Here is a 15,711-nt window from a genome sequence, read left to right as displayed (position 1 = left end):
TCATGAAAGCATTACTCATTACACAGAATCACTTTAAGCCATGTAAATAGCCACTTAAAAGAAAATGGGTAAATTACAGTGAAATATGCAACTAATAAAATTCTGATCCGTTTTTTTTTAAAGCACAGAAAATGCAAACTATACCATGTGAACGCGGCAAAAAATGCACAGAGGATAATCAAATGCATATAGAGATACACGAAAATATAAGGAGGAAACATTTTTTTTTTTTTTTTAAACTGTGAAGAGGAATGAAAAGCAAACAGACTGCCATAGCGTTAGTCTGGTTGAGCCAGATGGGAGGGTATCAATTCAGGAAAGATCGAAGACCAAGGGTCTCAAGGTATTAGATCTACCGGAATATTGGGAGCTGGGAGAAGATCTTTAGTTAAAAGTGGGGATAAAGATGCTGTGTCAAGCAGCGTTAGCAAAAAGCCATCGACTGCAAGTTCAAAGGCCACCGTATACTGCTTTTCCCCCCTTTCAATCCTGCCACCTTTTGGTGTAGGGAATGGCACTCCGACCAGCTGAGCCACACCAGCCAGAGCAAAAGAGCATGAACTCAGAAAATAATAGACTTCTGATGGCGCCCCATTGCAGTTCCTATACACACGGAGTGGCCAGATGATGGTGATCTCTGAACGCATCATCATCTGGCCACTCAGTGTCCATCCTATAGAATAAAAGGCTAATATGCAAATTGTCCCCTCGACCAGGAGTTCAGCCAGCAGGCAGGCCGGCCAACTGCCCATGTCCCCTCTCCCTGGCCAGGCTGGCCGGACCTCACCCATGCACGAATTCATGCACCCAGGCCTCTAATACACACACACACACACACACACGCACACACACACACACACACACACACACACACACTGAGTGGCCAGATTATTATGCGTTCAGAGATCGTCATAGTCTGGCCACTCAGGGTATTTGTATGAAACTACCGGAAAATCATTTGCCTTCTCCACACACACTAATGGAAAAACCAACAGGAAAAATGGCCCTGAAACATACTTGAAAAGGGGAGTTAAATCCTTTCTATATGATGAGCCGTAAAGTTTATCCTTTCATTAGCCATACCATAAAATACAAAGGGTACCCTTTTCCGATATTTAGAGAGAGAAAAGTGTCTAAACTATGACAGGCCAAACGAAATCCATTCGAAATTCAAAACCACAGTTCACGTGTGTTCACTTTACTTGGGTAAAGCTACAAAAAAAATACTGTTGAAATTCTTCTTACCCACTAGACAGAAAGAGCAATTCCCGAGAATTCTGGGCCCACTCATGTGACTACTGCGTGTTCCTCTCCGTCTTCTCATTGGTGACATAACGCAAGTACTCACCTTACGGGGTTGTTATAAAGATGAAGTTTAATCAATTTATCTAAAGCATTTCGAAGGGAGCCTAAACCAGTGGTCGGCAAACTGCGGCTCGAGAGCCACATGCAGCTCTTTGGCCCCTTGAGTGTGGCTCTTCCACAAAAGACCACTGCCTGGGCGAGTCTATGTTGAAGAAGTGGCGTTAGAAGAAGCTGAAGTTTATGCCGAGACCGGTTTGGCTCAGTGGATAGAGCGTCGGCCTGCGGACTGAAGGGTCCCAGGTTCGATTCCGGTCAAGGGCATGTACAGTGGTTGCGGACACATCCCCAGTGGGGGTGTGCAGGAGGCAGCTGATCGGTGATTCTCTCTCATCGATGTTTCTAATGCTCTATCCCTCTCCTTTCTTCTCTGTAAAAAAAATCAATGAAATATATTATTTTTTAAAAAAGAAGAAGCTGAAGTTTTAAAAATTGGGCTCTCAAAGGAAATTTCGATCGGTTGTCCTGTTGATATTTGGCTCTGTGGACTGACGAGTTTGCCGACCACTGGCCGAGACTACATCCCTAACTAGCTGCTACAGGCTCCTTACTCCTTTCTGGAGACAGACAGGGATGATGGTTACATAACCATGTCAACAAACTGAATGCCACAGAACCGGACACTTACACACAGTTAAAACGGTCAATTTTATGTTGTATCCATCACCCACTCGCTAGGAAAACATTTTAAGTTCTCCTGAAAGAAAGTAAATTATAGCCGAAACCGGTTTTGCTCAGTGGTGAGAGCCTTGGCCTGAGAACTGAAGGGTCCCAGGTTCGATTCCGGTCAAGGGCATGTACCTGGGTTGTGGGCACATCCCCAGTAGGTGTGCAGGAGGCAGCGGATCGATGTTTCTCTCTCATCCATGTTTCTAACTCTCTATTCCTCTCCTTTCCTCTCTGTAAAAAAATCAATAAAATATATTTTTTTTAAAAAGAAAGTAAACTACAGGCTTCCACAGAAAACTCTATAAGTTTCGGATTCCTATAAAAATTCATCGTCACCAGTTAAGGGATCCTGGCTCTGCACTTTTCCAAATAAATTTCAAAATAATTCATGGTTGCTATGGTCATCTAGCTCGGATGTCCAGATTAACCTGAATTTCCAAACAAAACTGCCCTTGTTGGGAAGCTGGCAATCGCGCCCTTCCTACAGTAACAGAATAAAGCGAGTGCCCTAAACCTGAAGCAGCTTGGACACAGATCTATAAAACCCTTTTTCCCTCCGAACACAGCACCGTGCTGTGCCTTCTGCAAACAGAGCAAAGCGGCTTTCAGCCCCTTCGAAGCGTAACCCGTGACCCAAAAAAAGCAGCGAAAATCGTTAAATGCCCATTTTTAAAATAAAAAAAATAAAAAACTTGCAAAATAGCTCGAAACCACTTCTCTCGGATTACAGAATGAGCGTGCGGTGGAAAGAGCCGGAGAATACCAATTTGCCATACCCTACGCTGACTGGCAATGCCGGTTGCGTAGCAACAAGGTTCTGCAGCCTGAAACAGCACAGGACTCCTTTCTGGCTCTGCCAGGCCACCGTTAACCCCATCGGGGCTGGAAAAGGGATGCAGAATCGCATGTGCAGACTGCTCAGAAGCCTAAAGGATATACATTCTAAAACTATAAAATCTCAAGCACAAATCTCAAACGCATTTGCATAGACAGGCATCAGAAAGCCTAAAGGATATACATTCTAAAACTATAAAATCTCAAGCACAGCCGAAACCAGTTTGGCTCAGTGGATAGAGCGTCAGCCTGCAGACTGAAAGGTCCCAGGTTCGATTCCGGTCAAGGGCATGTACCTTGGTTGCGGGCACATCCCCAGTAAGGGGTGTGCAAGAGGCAGCGGATCGATGATTCTCTCTCATCGATGTTTCTAACTCTCTATCCCTCTCCTTTCCTCTCTGTAAAAAAAATCAATAAATATATATATTTTTTAAAAATCTCAAGCACAAATCTCAAACACATTTGCACAGACAGGCATCAGAAAGCCTAAAGGATATACATTCTAAAACTATAAAAATCTCAAGCACAAATTCCAGCCTACGTACACAACTTGAATTATCCATTATGCCTTCCCTCTCAGTGTTTCTTTATGTACTAGCAAAAAAAAAATTTTTTTTAAATAAATATGCTATGCCATTTTTGGACACATTTCTTTCCAAAGCATCATCGGCAGGAGTTGTGTGGGGTTTTTTTTTTAACAAAACAATCCTACGTCATAGCATAACACATCTTTCCTTTCCTGGTTTCCAAAGAAAGTCATCGGATCCTTTCTAAAAACCAAGGACTATAATTTCCCAGCCATGAAAATGTTCTCCCCCTTAAAATGCATTGGAACGATTTTTACAGATTGCCTATATAGGTGACTAGGAACATTTCACAAAACTTTTTTAATATGTATAAATCTACTTCATCTAGAGAACAACAAGAAGAAAAAAAAACACATTTGCAGCGATTCTTGCAAAGCCTTTAGATACTTTTATTGTTTGAGGAGTTCCTCCTTCCTTTTGAGAAAGTGAAACCGCGGCCAGGCCCCGCCAGAGTAACACCGGTGGCTTGACTACAGAGAAAATCGATTTACAATGTGGTTCTCAGCCTTTCGGAAGACGAGACGGCCCTTTTAAGTTCATTCATTTCTACTTTTAACACATGTTTGTCTGAGAAAACCTGATTTCAATGCACTTCCAATTTACTAAGCTTTTCAATTAATCTGTACATTACCACAACACCAGCTCCATAGCCTATATAACTCTATAGAATAAAGAGGTAATATGCAAATTGACCATCACTCCAACACACAAGATGGCCAACACACAAGATAGCCAGCAGGGGAGGGCAGTTAGGGGCGCTCGGGCCGACAGGGGAGTAGTTAGGCCGTCAATCCAGGCTGGCATGGGAGTGGTTAGGGGGTGATCAGGCTGGCAGGCAGAAGCGGTTGGGAGCCAGCAGCCCTGGATTGTGAGAGAGATGTCTGACTGCCCGTGTAGGCCCAATCCCTCAAGGGGTCCCAGACTGAAGAGAGTGCAGGCTGGGCTGAGGGGGACACCCCCACCCCCACCTCTGTGCACGAATTTCGTGCACCGGGCAGCTACTACGTGAAGTGTAATACCTATGGAGGCTGGCACCTTTGGATTCAAGACAACACTTGGTGAACATCGGGGTTCGAGTACACACTAACCCGGTCCCACCGCGAACCCTCCCCCCACCCCCCGAGCCCACACATCGGAGAGGTGAGTCCCCCCCGAAAACGTTCACACATCACGTAAAGACAGAGGGCGAGAGAGAGCACTTACAGGTATGCAAGTGAGACCAGGCTGGGCTGGGGTCCAGGTTCCATCACTCACTAGCCTCGTATTCGCCAGCAGCAAGGGCATTAAGGAGGAGGAGGCTACCTACCCTGCCGAGCAGCTGTAAGGGTTAGAAGAATAGTGTGTAGAAGGATGCAGCACGTTAGGTCCCATGCATTCACCTGCCACGCCAAGTCTCTCACTCCATCCATCCAGCCCGCACCTGCAGCGTACCCCACGGGGACTGCCTATGCCAACTCTGGGATTGGACAGCATCTTAAGGACGGAAAATGAAATCCGAGACGCGGTCGTTGGAAGGTAACGACCATGAGAGGCGCCGAAACCGGTTTGGCTCAGTGGAAGAGTGTCGGTCTGGAGACTGAGAAGGTCCCGGGTTCGATTCCGGTCAAGGACATGTACCTTGGTTGCGGGCACATCCCCAGTAGGGGGTGTGCAAGAGGCAGCTGATAGATGTTTCTCTCTCATCGATGTTTCTAGCTTTCTATCTCTCTCCCTTCCTCTCTGTAAAAAAATCAATAAATTTTTTTTTTTAATTATTAAAAAAAAGCCGGGACTGGTTTGGCTCAATGGATAGAGCGTCGGCTTGGGAACTGAAGGGTCCCGGGTTCGATTCCGGTCAAGGGCATGTACCTTGGTTGCGGGCATATCCCCAGTGGGGGGGTGTGCAAGAGGCAGCTGGTCGACGTTTCTCTCTCATTGACGTTTCTAGCTCTCTATCTCTCTCCCTTTCTCTCTGTACAAAATCAATAAAATATATTTTTTTAAAAAATTATTAAAAAAAAACACATGAGAGGCAGTCAGGGCAAGGTCTCCAGGGTGACACGGGACTTATCTGAATCTCCGCTGTCATTGGCCAACCGTGGGATCAGCCAAGCACCGCCTTCCCTCGCTGCAATGGTGGTGCCAACCCCAAGGCCTGTTCTAATCCAGTCAATGAAAATGACTCACGGGAAGCTGTTGGCAATTTGACCTGGCCCGTCTCTAATCGAGCAACAAGCAATCGCTGCTATTTATCCGATTATCTACTTACTTGATTTACACAGAGAGAGAATATTAAAAGTTGTCCTGTGTAATTGGACATATAGTAAAGATGTGATATGCAAATTGACCGTCACTCCAACACACAAGATGGCCGCCCCTATGTGGACACAACATGGCCAGCAGGGGAGGGCAGTTAGAGGCAATCGGGCCGGCAGGGAAGGGCAGTTAGGGGCAATCGGGCTGGCAGGGGAGGGCAGTCAGGGGCTCAGTGGTCGACAAACTCATGAGTCCACAGAGCCACATGTCAACAGCACAGCAATGGACATGTCTTTGGAGAGCCACATATTTTAGACATAAACTTCTTCTGACGCCACGTCTTCCATACAGACTCGCCCAGCCCCGTGGTGTTTTGTGGAAGAGCCACACTCAAGGGGCCCAAGAGCTGCGTGTGGCTCGCGAGCCGCAGTTTGCTGACCACTGGGGGGCTAGCCCACTAGGAGTGTACCCTGTGTGGGCAAAGGTTAGTGACCCAAAGGCTAGTCTCAGAGACACTGCCAGAGACTCGTGCCCTGTGCCAGGCATATGGTGGGTCTTCCGATCCTGGGATCAGTGAGAAAAATGTATCAGCTCTTTGGGACACAAAAGGTAATCCTGCCGAAACCAGTTTGGCTCAGGGGATAAAGCGTCGGTCTGGGGACTGAAAGGTCCTGGGTTCGATTCCGGTCAAGGGCATGTAACTTGGTTGCGGGCACATCCCCAGTAGAGGGTGTGCAGGAGGCAGCTGATGGATGTTTCTCTCTCCCTTTTTCTCTGTAAAAAAAAAAATCAATAAAAATATATATATTTAAAAAAAAAAAAAAAAAAACATATCTAAAAATAAAAAAGTTCTTGCTGGTTGGAGCGTCGTCCCATACACCAAAAGGTGACAGGTTCGATTCCTGGTCAGGACACATACCCAGGATGTGGGTGCCCTCCCTGGTGGAGGAGCGGGCAGGATGCCATCAATCGATGTTTCGCACATCAATATTTCTCTCTCTCCCCCTCTCCCTCAAATTCAATAAAATTTAAGAGAAAGAAAATGTTCTTGTGCTTGCACACTAGTGTGTTACTTGCAGCTGAAAACATCCTAACACATCACCACCAGTTAATACGTGGAGACGACGACAAAGATGAGAGAACAGGAGATTAAAAGCAAAGAATGAGAGTATCTACGAAGCGCTGACCCTTTGGGCTAAGATGCCTTCCGATGGGGCCATCGGAACAATCTCGTGCCATCTTGCAATTTTAAAAATATATTTTATTGATTCTTTACAGAGAGGAAGAGAGAGGGATAGAGGGTTAGAAACACCGATGAGAGAGAATCATCGATCAGCTGCCTCCTGCACACCCCCTACAGGGGATGTGCCCGCAACCAAGGTACATGCCCTTGACAGGAATCGAACCTGGGATCCTTCAGTCAACAGGCCGATGCTCTATCCACGGAGCCAAAAACGGTTTTGGCCATCTTGCAATATTTTTAAGAAAAACTATGAAAAAAAAAACACAAAAAAAGCAACCAACACTTGACTCATTCTTCTGCCATTCCAAAAATGAGTACATAGTTGCAACCGTAACACGAACGTTTTCATCCTTTTGTTTCATTTTTCTTCCAGATTAAACCATGTTCCCGCTCCAAAACAAAGCCTTTTCTCCTTGCCCCTGCTATCTCTGGAATGTCTGCTCCTATTCTGGGTCAATTCCTTCTACACGGGCTGTGTTCTGGATGCTAAGAAAATAAAGGGACTTTCTAGGAGGAAATCACAAAGAAAAAGAAATGGTTGATGCTCACACATCAACCTTTTGAAAACTCACATATACACCTCTGTTCACAGCAGGTAACCATGAGAGAGGCCTTGGAACCTACCGGTTAAAAGCATGGGCCCAGGGCCCTACCGAGCCGGTGTGGCTCAGTGGATAGAGCGTCAGCCTACAGACTGAAGGGTCCCAGGTTCAATTCCGGTCAAGGGCACATTCCGGGCTTAAGGGCACATCCCCAGTGGGGGACGTGCAGGAGGCAGCTGATCGAGGTCTCCCTCTCATCGATGTTTCTCACTTTCTATCCCTCTCCCTTCCTCTCTGTAATACAGCGTTTTTCAACCGCTGTTCCGCGGCACACTAGTGTGCCGCGAGATGTTGCCTGGTGTGCCGTAGGTGCAGACAAGAATTTTATAATTTTTCACTATTTTGTTTACTTAATATTTCATAATAAAGTAATTATAAAATACTTTCTTTGTGTTTATTTGATTCCTATTCAAGAGAATTACTTTATATATAGTCAATATAGGCACAGAGTTAAATTTTTTAACATTTTCTAATGGTGGTGTGCCTCGTGATTTTTTTCATGAAACAAGTGTGCCTTTGCCCAAAAAAGGTTGAAAAACACTGCTGTAATAAATCAATAAAATATATATTTTTTTTTAGAAAGAAAGAAAAACTAACATGCCAGTGAGAAAACAGGCAACACACACAGGCACAGGGGATGGACACAACACCAGCCACGGCCAATAAGCACGCGAGGACAAGTTCCACTCGACCCGCAATCAAAGAAACGCCTACTGAAACGGCGAGATAACGCCGTGGGGGCGATCGGATCGGCAAAGACGGAAGAAAGAGCCCGAGGACCAGGGCCAGAACGTGGGGGGGACTGGCTCTCTCTCCCCGCTTGCTGCTGACTGGGTAACGTGTATCAGAAACGGATAAAACTCGCTCCGGTCCGTCCATTTCCCTTACTCTCCACTCAACTACGCGCTACGGGCTCGCCGAGGCCTGTGCCGGGAACGAGGAATTCAGCCCCTGAACGAGGAATTCAGGACCTTCATCGCTTCGGTTCGGTGATGAACAGCGTCCTGACGCCACGAAGGCGGTAGCGAGGGAGGAACAGTTATCTGATTTCCCCGTGAAGGTCATTCCGGCTGACGCATGGCCAATGGAGGACAAGAACGCAGAAGAGGAGACACTGACTGTTCAGGTGGGGGGTGTGACAGTGGCCTGGACGTGAGGAGCCAATGGAGGCTGTCCTGCCAGAATCCGCTGACACGTACGAGAAAGGAGAAAAAATAAATACTCCTTGATTTTCCCTCCTAGGAATGGGTCCTAAAATATAAGGCCCGACGCATGAAGATGTGTGCAAGAATGGGACTTCTTTCCCTTTGCTCTGGACACCCCGCCCCCTCGATGCCTTCGTATGCAAATAGACCCGTCTGTGTCGGGTTGATTTGCATACTCGCTCCTGATTGGCTGGTGGGCCGTCACGGAGGTACGGTCCATTTGCATCTTACTCTTGTATTTCGTGTAGATGTGCAGATGTAAACTATCCAATGTGTGCACGAAGACAGATATCCAAAGATGTTCACAGAAGTGTTTTTTTATCACAAAAACAATGGGGGGAAATCTCCAAGTCTATGGCTAGCATATCCAAAGCATGGTGGAAATACTGTGCAGTTCCTTATAAATACTCTGCAGATCTGTACTTAGTGATAAGCATTAGACGGAAAGGGGCCAGTGACAAAATATCGTAAAATGTCACCTTGACCTAGTATGATCTCAGTTTCATTGAAAGCACACAGACACACACACAAGCATACAGATGGCTGCACATATGCATCACAAACACGTAGAAAGCTACCCGTCAACACATCAACATTCTAGACCTGGTGTTTCCCAAACTTCTGACCTATGTGTACCCCCTTCTATAATTTTCGTATCGCTGAGTATTCCCCTCGTACTCATGAGAACGCAGAATGAGGCGCAGCTAAGCACGGTGCAGTGCCTATCCCCACCAAACTCCGGTGCAACGCGTACCCCCACCAAACTCTTCCCGCACCCCTGGGGGTGCGCGTACCACACTTTGGGAAACACTGCTCTAGACGGTTTGCATTCAGATCTTTATACTTCCCATACTTTCTAAAAATCTATGCGAAACCTGTACTGCTTTATCGTGGAAGGGAAAAAGTAATTTAAAAAATAAAATAGCCGAAACCGGTTTGGCTCAGTGGATAGAGCGTCGGCCTGCGGACTGAAGGGTCCCAGGTTCGATTCTGGTCAAGGGCATGTATCTTGGTTGCGGCCACATCCCCGGTGGGGTGTGTGCAGGAGGCAGCTGGTCGATGTTTCTCTCTCATCGATGTTTCTGGCTCTCTGTCCCTCTCTCTTCCTCTCTGTAAAAAAATCAATAAAATATATTTTAAAAAATAAAATAAATAAATAAAAAATAAAAATTTAAAAAAAACACACACACACAGTGATCAGACATCTGGACAACAGTCACTGGTTTTCTTAAAATACCGCAAACACAGCCATTCAAGCGGCCACCGAGGAACGACCATCCCTTCCAGTGGGACCATTGTTGGAGACGGAACAGTCCCCTGGCCCCGCCAGCCTCACGGGAGGGAAGGACTGGGAACGAGAGGAGGGGGCAGCCGGGGACTGAAGAACGAGGCGGACTCTGGGAGGCGCCCAGCCGGGCCCCGTTATTTAAAAACCCTCCTCCGCAGAGACCTGACCTGAAGAGCCGTCCGCTCCACTTCCCTCGTGCTCCCGGCTTCTTTTCTTGAAGCCGCTTCCCTGCCAGGTTGACACATAAAAAATGCAGACACACAAAAAAAATAAATAAAAATGCAGACACCAAAAGAGGCAGGAGGCTGGGGTCTGGGGTAGCTAAGTTAGCGGTTGCCATTTTGACTATCTCATCAGACGTGCTATCTGCAGAGGCCCGGTGTTCCAGAAGCATTTCCAACGGCCCAAGTCCTTCCCCAGAGACAGGACTTTTTCTTTTTTCTTTTTACTTTTTAACATATTTTATTGATATTTTACAGAGAGGAAGGGAGAGGAAGAGAGAGCCAGAAACATCGATGAGAGAGAAACATCGACCAGCTGCCTCCTGCACACCCGGCACCGGGGATGTGCCCGCAACCAAGGTCCATGCCCTTGACCGGAATCGAACCTGGGACCTTTCGCTCCGCAGACCGCCGCGCTATCCACTGAGCCACACCGGTTTTGGCGAGACAGGACTTTCTAGGTGTTTGTGATGGCCGACGCGCACCGCCCAGGCCCAAGTGTTCTGAAGATGCTGCTGGACGTGCCTCGGGGATTTTCTCCGGGACGAGGCATCCCTGGCCCAGAACAGGGCTCACCAGAGGGGTGCCTGCCTCCTGCCTAGGGAGAGGGTAGGGCTCCGAGGCAGCCCGGCCGGGGCCTCCCCTCCACTTGCCCCTCCGCCTGGCTCCCTCCACAGAAAACCCCCAGGGCTCCCGCCTTCCGTCTCCCTTCTTTAGGAAACAGGAAGATGTTCATTTAAAAATACAAATCCAGCCCTCACCGGTGTGGCTCAGTGGATAGAGCGCCGGCCTGCGGACTGGAAGGTCCCAGGTTCGATTCTGGTCAAGAACCATGTACGTTGGTTGCGGGCACATCCCCGGTGGGGGGTGTGCAGGAGGCAGCTGATGGATGTTTCTCTCTCACCGATGTTTCTAGCTTTCTTTCCCTCTCCCTTCCTCTCTGTAAAAAAAAAAAATCAATAAAATAATAAAAATAAAATAAAATATGAATCCAACGTAAGAAAAACGTCAGAAACAATGCAAAGCGTACGAGGCCCTCTTCTGCTAGTCTACGTTCTAGTTTGTAAGTGAAAATACTTACAAATAGTCCGAGGATGGACAGGGGAGTGGGGGCTGAGCTACAATATAATGCCCAGGCAGTAAAATCCACTCTTGCCAAGCATAAACTTCGGTGGTTTTTAGTAGATTGGCAAGGCTGGGCAGCCATCGGCACTGTCCAATCCCAGAACATCGGCCTCAACCCCACAGAGAAACCCCATGCGTATCCGTGACATCCACTTCCCACTCCTCCTTCACTCGGCCCAGACCCTGGCAGCCCCTGGCCCTCTTTCTGTCCTCACAGATCTGCCTCTTCCGGACAATTCCTACCGATGGCAGCATACAACACGGGGCCTTGTGTGTTCGACTCCCTCCCCTTAGCATGGTGGTGTGAATCGCACTGGATTCCTCTGGTCAAAGGAATGGACCGAAAGTTTACTCTCCAGCGATCAGTCAACAGACCTTGGGGTCCCTTCCCACGTGGGGGCTGCTCTGAGTAATGCTGCCAGCACATGTGTGAACAAATGTTGGTGTGCACATGTATGTACATTTCTCCTGGATCCAGACCTAGGAGTGGGACTGCTGGGTCATGCAGTAACTCTATGTTCATGTGTGTGTGTGTGTGTGTATGTATGTATGTATGTATGTGTGTAATTTATTTTTATTGACTTCAAAGAGGAAGGGAGAGAGAGAAACATCAACGATGAGAGAGAATCATTGACTGGCTGCCTCCTGCACGCCCCACACTAGGGATCGAGCCCGCAACCCGAGCACACGCCCTTGACCGGAATCGAACCTGGGTCCCCTGCGTCTGCAGGCCAACGCTCTATCCACTGAGCCACACCAGCTCGGGCTATAGGTTTACATGCCTGAGCTGTTTCTGAACCAGCTGTCTCACTTACAGTGCTCGTTCCATTCTTAACATCAACTTAGGAGATGTCAGACGTTCACAGTAGCAGGGTTTTCCTTCTTATCCGGCCCGTTTCATGAGTGCCAAGCATTACTATGCCAGGGTTGAATATAAATTCTGATTTAATTTCCCCAGCAATGCAAACGTCATAACCATTTTTTTTTTTACAGGAGAAATCCCGATCTCAAAAACCACAGCCTCCTCGAAAATCAGTTCGCCAGGAGATGTCAAAACAGGGTTCACAGGCGGGTTACCCCCAAAGCCCGCACCCTCTCCCCTCTGCCACGTGACCTCCGCCGCCCCAGCTCCCCACGCACTGCTGCCCCCCGCCCCCCCCCCAGCCTCCTCTGGAAAGCGGGGTGCTGGTGAGACTCACCGGGGCCGGTCTGAAGCAGAAGCTGCCCCATGCACTGCTCTTTCCAGAAATCAGGAGAGAGCTCTCGTGTAAATCCGCCCCCTCGCTTATCTATAAACCGCCAGAGCCTGATCCAGATCAGCTTCTTCCGCCCGAGCTGTCAGCACGGACACACACACACACAAAACCTGGGTCTCCCTGCTAGGGACTGAAATGTGCCCCCCACCATTCCTACGGTCAAGCCCGACCCCCCGAGATGGCTTCATTTGGGGAGAGAGCTCTCAGGAGCAGGTAATTAAGGTGAAATGAGGCCCTAAGGGTGGGATGCTAATCTGGTAGGACTGGTGACCATGTAAGAAGAGGAAGTAGTAATTTCTCTTTCTCTCTCTCTCTCTCTCTCTCTCTCTCTCTCTCCCTCTCTCTCTCTCTCTCTCTCTCTGCACCCAATCATCCTAGCACTGTCATCTCAGACTTCCAGCCCCCATGGACCTTTGAAAATATAAGTTTCTCCAGTTTCGCTCAGTGGATAGAGCGTCGAACTGCGGACTGAAAGGTCCCGGGTTCGATTCCGGTCAGGGGCATGTACCTTCCTTGCGGGCACATCCCCAGTGGGGGGTGTACAAGAAGTAGCTGGTCGATGTTTCTCTCTCATCGATGTTTCTAGCTCTCTATCCCTCTCAATTCCTCTCTGTGTAAAATCAATAAAATATTAAAAAAAAAAAAATATATATATATATATATATACATATATATATATATATATATAGATAAAGGTTTCGGTGGAGTAAGCCACCAGGCCTATCGTATTCTGCTATGGCGCCCCAAGCTGACTCCGGCAGCTTCCTTCCTGAGGATCACACACCGATCCACTTAACAATCATAGCAGCTTTATTTGTTTTGTTTTTTGTTTTTTGTTTTTAAATATATTTTATTGATTTTGTACAGAGAGGAAGGGAGAGAGATAGAGAGTTAGAAACATCGATGAGAGAGAGTCATCGATCAGCTGCCTCTTGCACACCTCCTACTGGGGATATGCCCGCAACCAAGGTACATGCCCTTGACCGGAATCGAACCCGGGTCCCTTCAGACCCCAAGCCGACGCTCTATCCATTGAGCCAAACCGGTCTCGGCGTAGCAGCTTTATTTGTAATTGAAAAAAAAAAAAAAAATGGGGGGAGGAGGAGAGGGGGATTGGTACTTGAAGGACTTGGTAAGATTCCAAGCATAGCAGGCCCGCCACGGAGCAGAAAATAAGCTGGACCGACAGGCATGCGTGAAGCGTGCCGCACAGAAATCTCTGCAAGTCCCCTGCTTCAGAGGGGCCCAAAGCACAGAGCGGGGCCCTTCCATTCCATTCCTCCCGGGTCTCAGGAGGAAGACAAGGACACGTGGAGCCCTCCAGGGAGGAGTATAAGTACCTTCCCCTCCCACAGCCACATACACACGAAAATCACCTTTCCCCAACACCTCTCAGGCTCCTGACAAATACTGCGTGTCCTGCGAGCTCCACAGGCCCCTGGGATTGAAGCTGCCTGCAGGGTAAGGAGCCCAGCCCATCAGCTGGATCGCTGTAAGGTAGGGGTGTCGAACTCAATCAGAGAAGGGGCCAAAATCTAAAATCCAGCCTAAATCGCGGGCCGAATGGTTTACTGAACAGTCATAAACTGACAATGTCATAAACTGACAGCGGAGTGCAGTGATGACAGCGCGGTGCGGGCCACATTGCAAGGCCTGGCGGGCTGGATTTGGCCCGCGGGCCTTGTGTTTGACACATGTGCTGTAAGGCCTTCCATCCCGGCCACCGGGGGCCTGCCTGGGGGGAGGGGGGTTGCTAATTCCACACAGACTAAGGAGGACCCCGGAGCCTTGAATAATGAATGGCCTGCGGTCCCTGTCCCCCGCTCATCCGCGCCCCTACGTGCGAGAGGTGCCGCTGAATCAACACCTACGATGGGAAGGCAATGAGTGGCTCCATTTTATTTTATTTTTATTTTTTTTATATATATAGTTTATTGATCTTTTTTTTTTATAGAGAGGATGGGAGAGAGATAGAGAGCTAGAAACATCTATCAGCTGCCTCCTGCACACCCACCACCGGGGATGTGCCCGCCACCAAGGTACATGCCCTTGACCGGAATCGAACCTGGGACCCTTCAGTCCCCAGGCGGACGCCCTATCCACTGAGCCACACGGGTTTTGGTGAGCGGCTCCATGTTAATTCTGACGTGGCTCCTGCCCCTGAAAGAAGCCTCCGTGGGAAAGCCACAGGTCCGACAGCCACGGGGACACATGGAGGCCACGGGGCCACGGGCTCGGCTGTGTGTGTCCACCTGACACCACCGTCCCGCAAAACAGCAGGATCCTCTCCACGTTTACCACCCGGCTCACGCCTGGCCCGGACCCCTCTCCGGAGTGTTTACGACACTCACCGCCACCACCACACACAAAGGTCACAAAGTCCCAAAAAGAATTCCGAAGACTAAAAATACCCGAGGAAGGAAACGGTGATGCGTTATTTCCGCGACCATAAAAATAAGGCGGCCGAGCCAGGCCGGCGTGGCTCCACCAGGAGGTCAGGGTTCGATTCCTGGGCGAGGGCACAGGCTCTGAGCTGTGGGCTCCGTCCCCAGCAGGGGGCGTGCAGGAGGCAGCCGATCTAGGATTCTCTCATCATTGATGTTTCTCTCTCTCTCTCTCCCCTCTTCCTCTTTGAAATCAATATACACACACAAAATAAAATAAAATAAAATAAAATAAAATAAAATAAAATAATATAAAATAAAATAAAATAAAATAATAAAATAAAATAGCCAGGACCGGTTTGGCTCAATGGATAGAGCGTCGGCTTGGGGACTGAAAGGTCCCGGGTTCGATTCCGGTCAAGGGCATGTACCTTGGTTGTGGGCATATCCCCAGTAGGGGGTGTGCAGGAGGCAGCTGATCGATGACTCTCTCATCGATGTTTCTAATTCTCTCTCTCTCCCACTTCCTCTCTGTATAAAATCAATAAAATATATATTTTTTTAAAAAAATAAATAAAATAAAATAAAATATAAAATAATAAAATAAAAGTAGCTGGACTAGATCACAGATAATTAAACAAGCAGCATGCCAGGGAACACCCCCATCAAGGCCCCTGGGGCCCACGTCCCGTCAAACACG

General features: G+C 48.2%; 1 protein-coding gene across 4 annotated transcripts in view; it reads right to left on the bottom strand.

The window, feature by feature from the left end:
• Window positions 1-15,711, bottom strand: part of ENAH (ENAH actin regulator) — a 70,257-nt gene that overhangs the window by 49,566 nt on the left and 4,980 nt on the right. For 3 of the 4 annotated variants that reach the window (XM_084868697.1, XM_084868700.1, XM_084868699.1), the window contains exon 2: window positions 4,656-4,770. The exons of the other annotated variant lie outside the window; for it this stretch is intronic. In XM_084868697.1, coding sequence (XP_084724823.1) covers window positions 4,656-4,699 — 44 coding nt within the window. In that variant the 5' untranslated portion in view covers window positions 4,700-4,770. The remainder of the gene's footprint in view (window positions 1-4,655; window positions 4,771-15,711) is intronic. 4 annotated transcript variants of the gene reach the window in all.

This window comes from Pipistrellus hanaki, assembly GCF_964339955.1.
Source record: "Pipistrellus hanaki genome assembly, chromosome: 20".
Lineage (NCBI taxonomy): Eukaryota > Metazoa > Chordata > Mammalia > Chiroptera > Vespertilionidae > Pipistrellus > Pipistrellus hanaki.
This window is presented reverse-complemented; position numbering and strand designations above follow the sequence as displayed.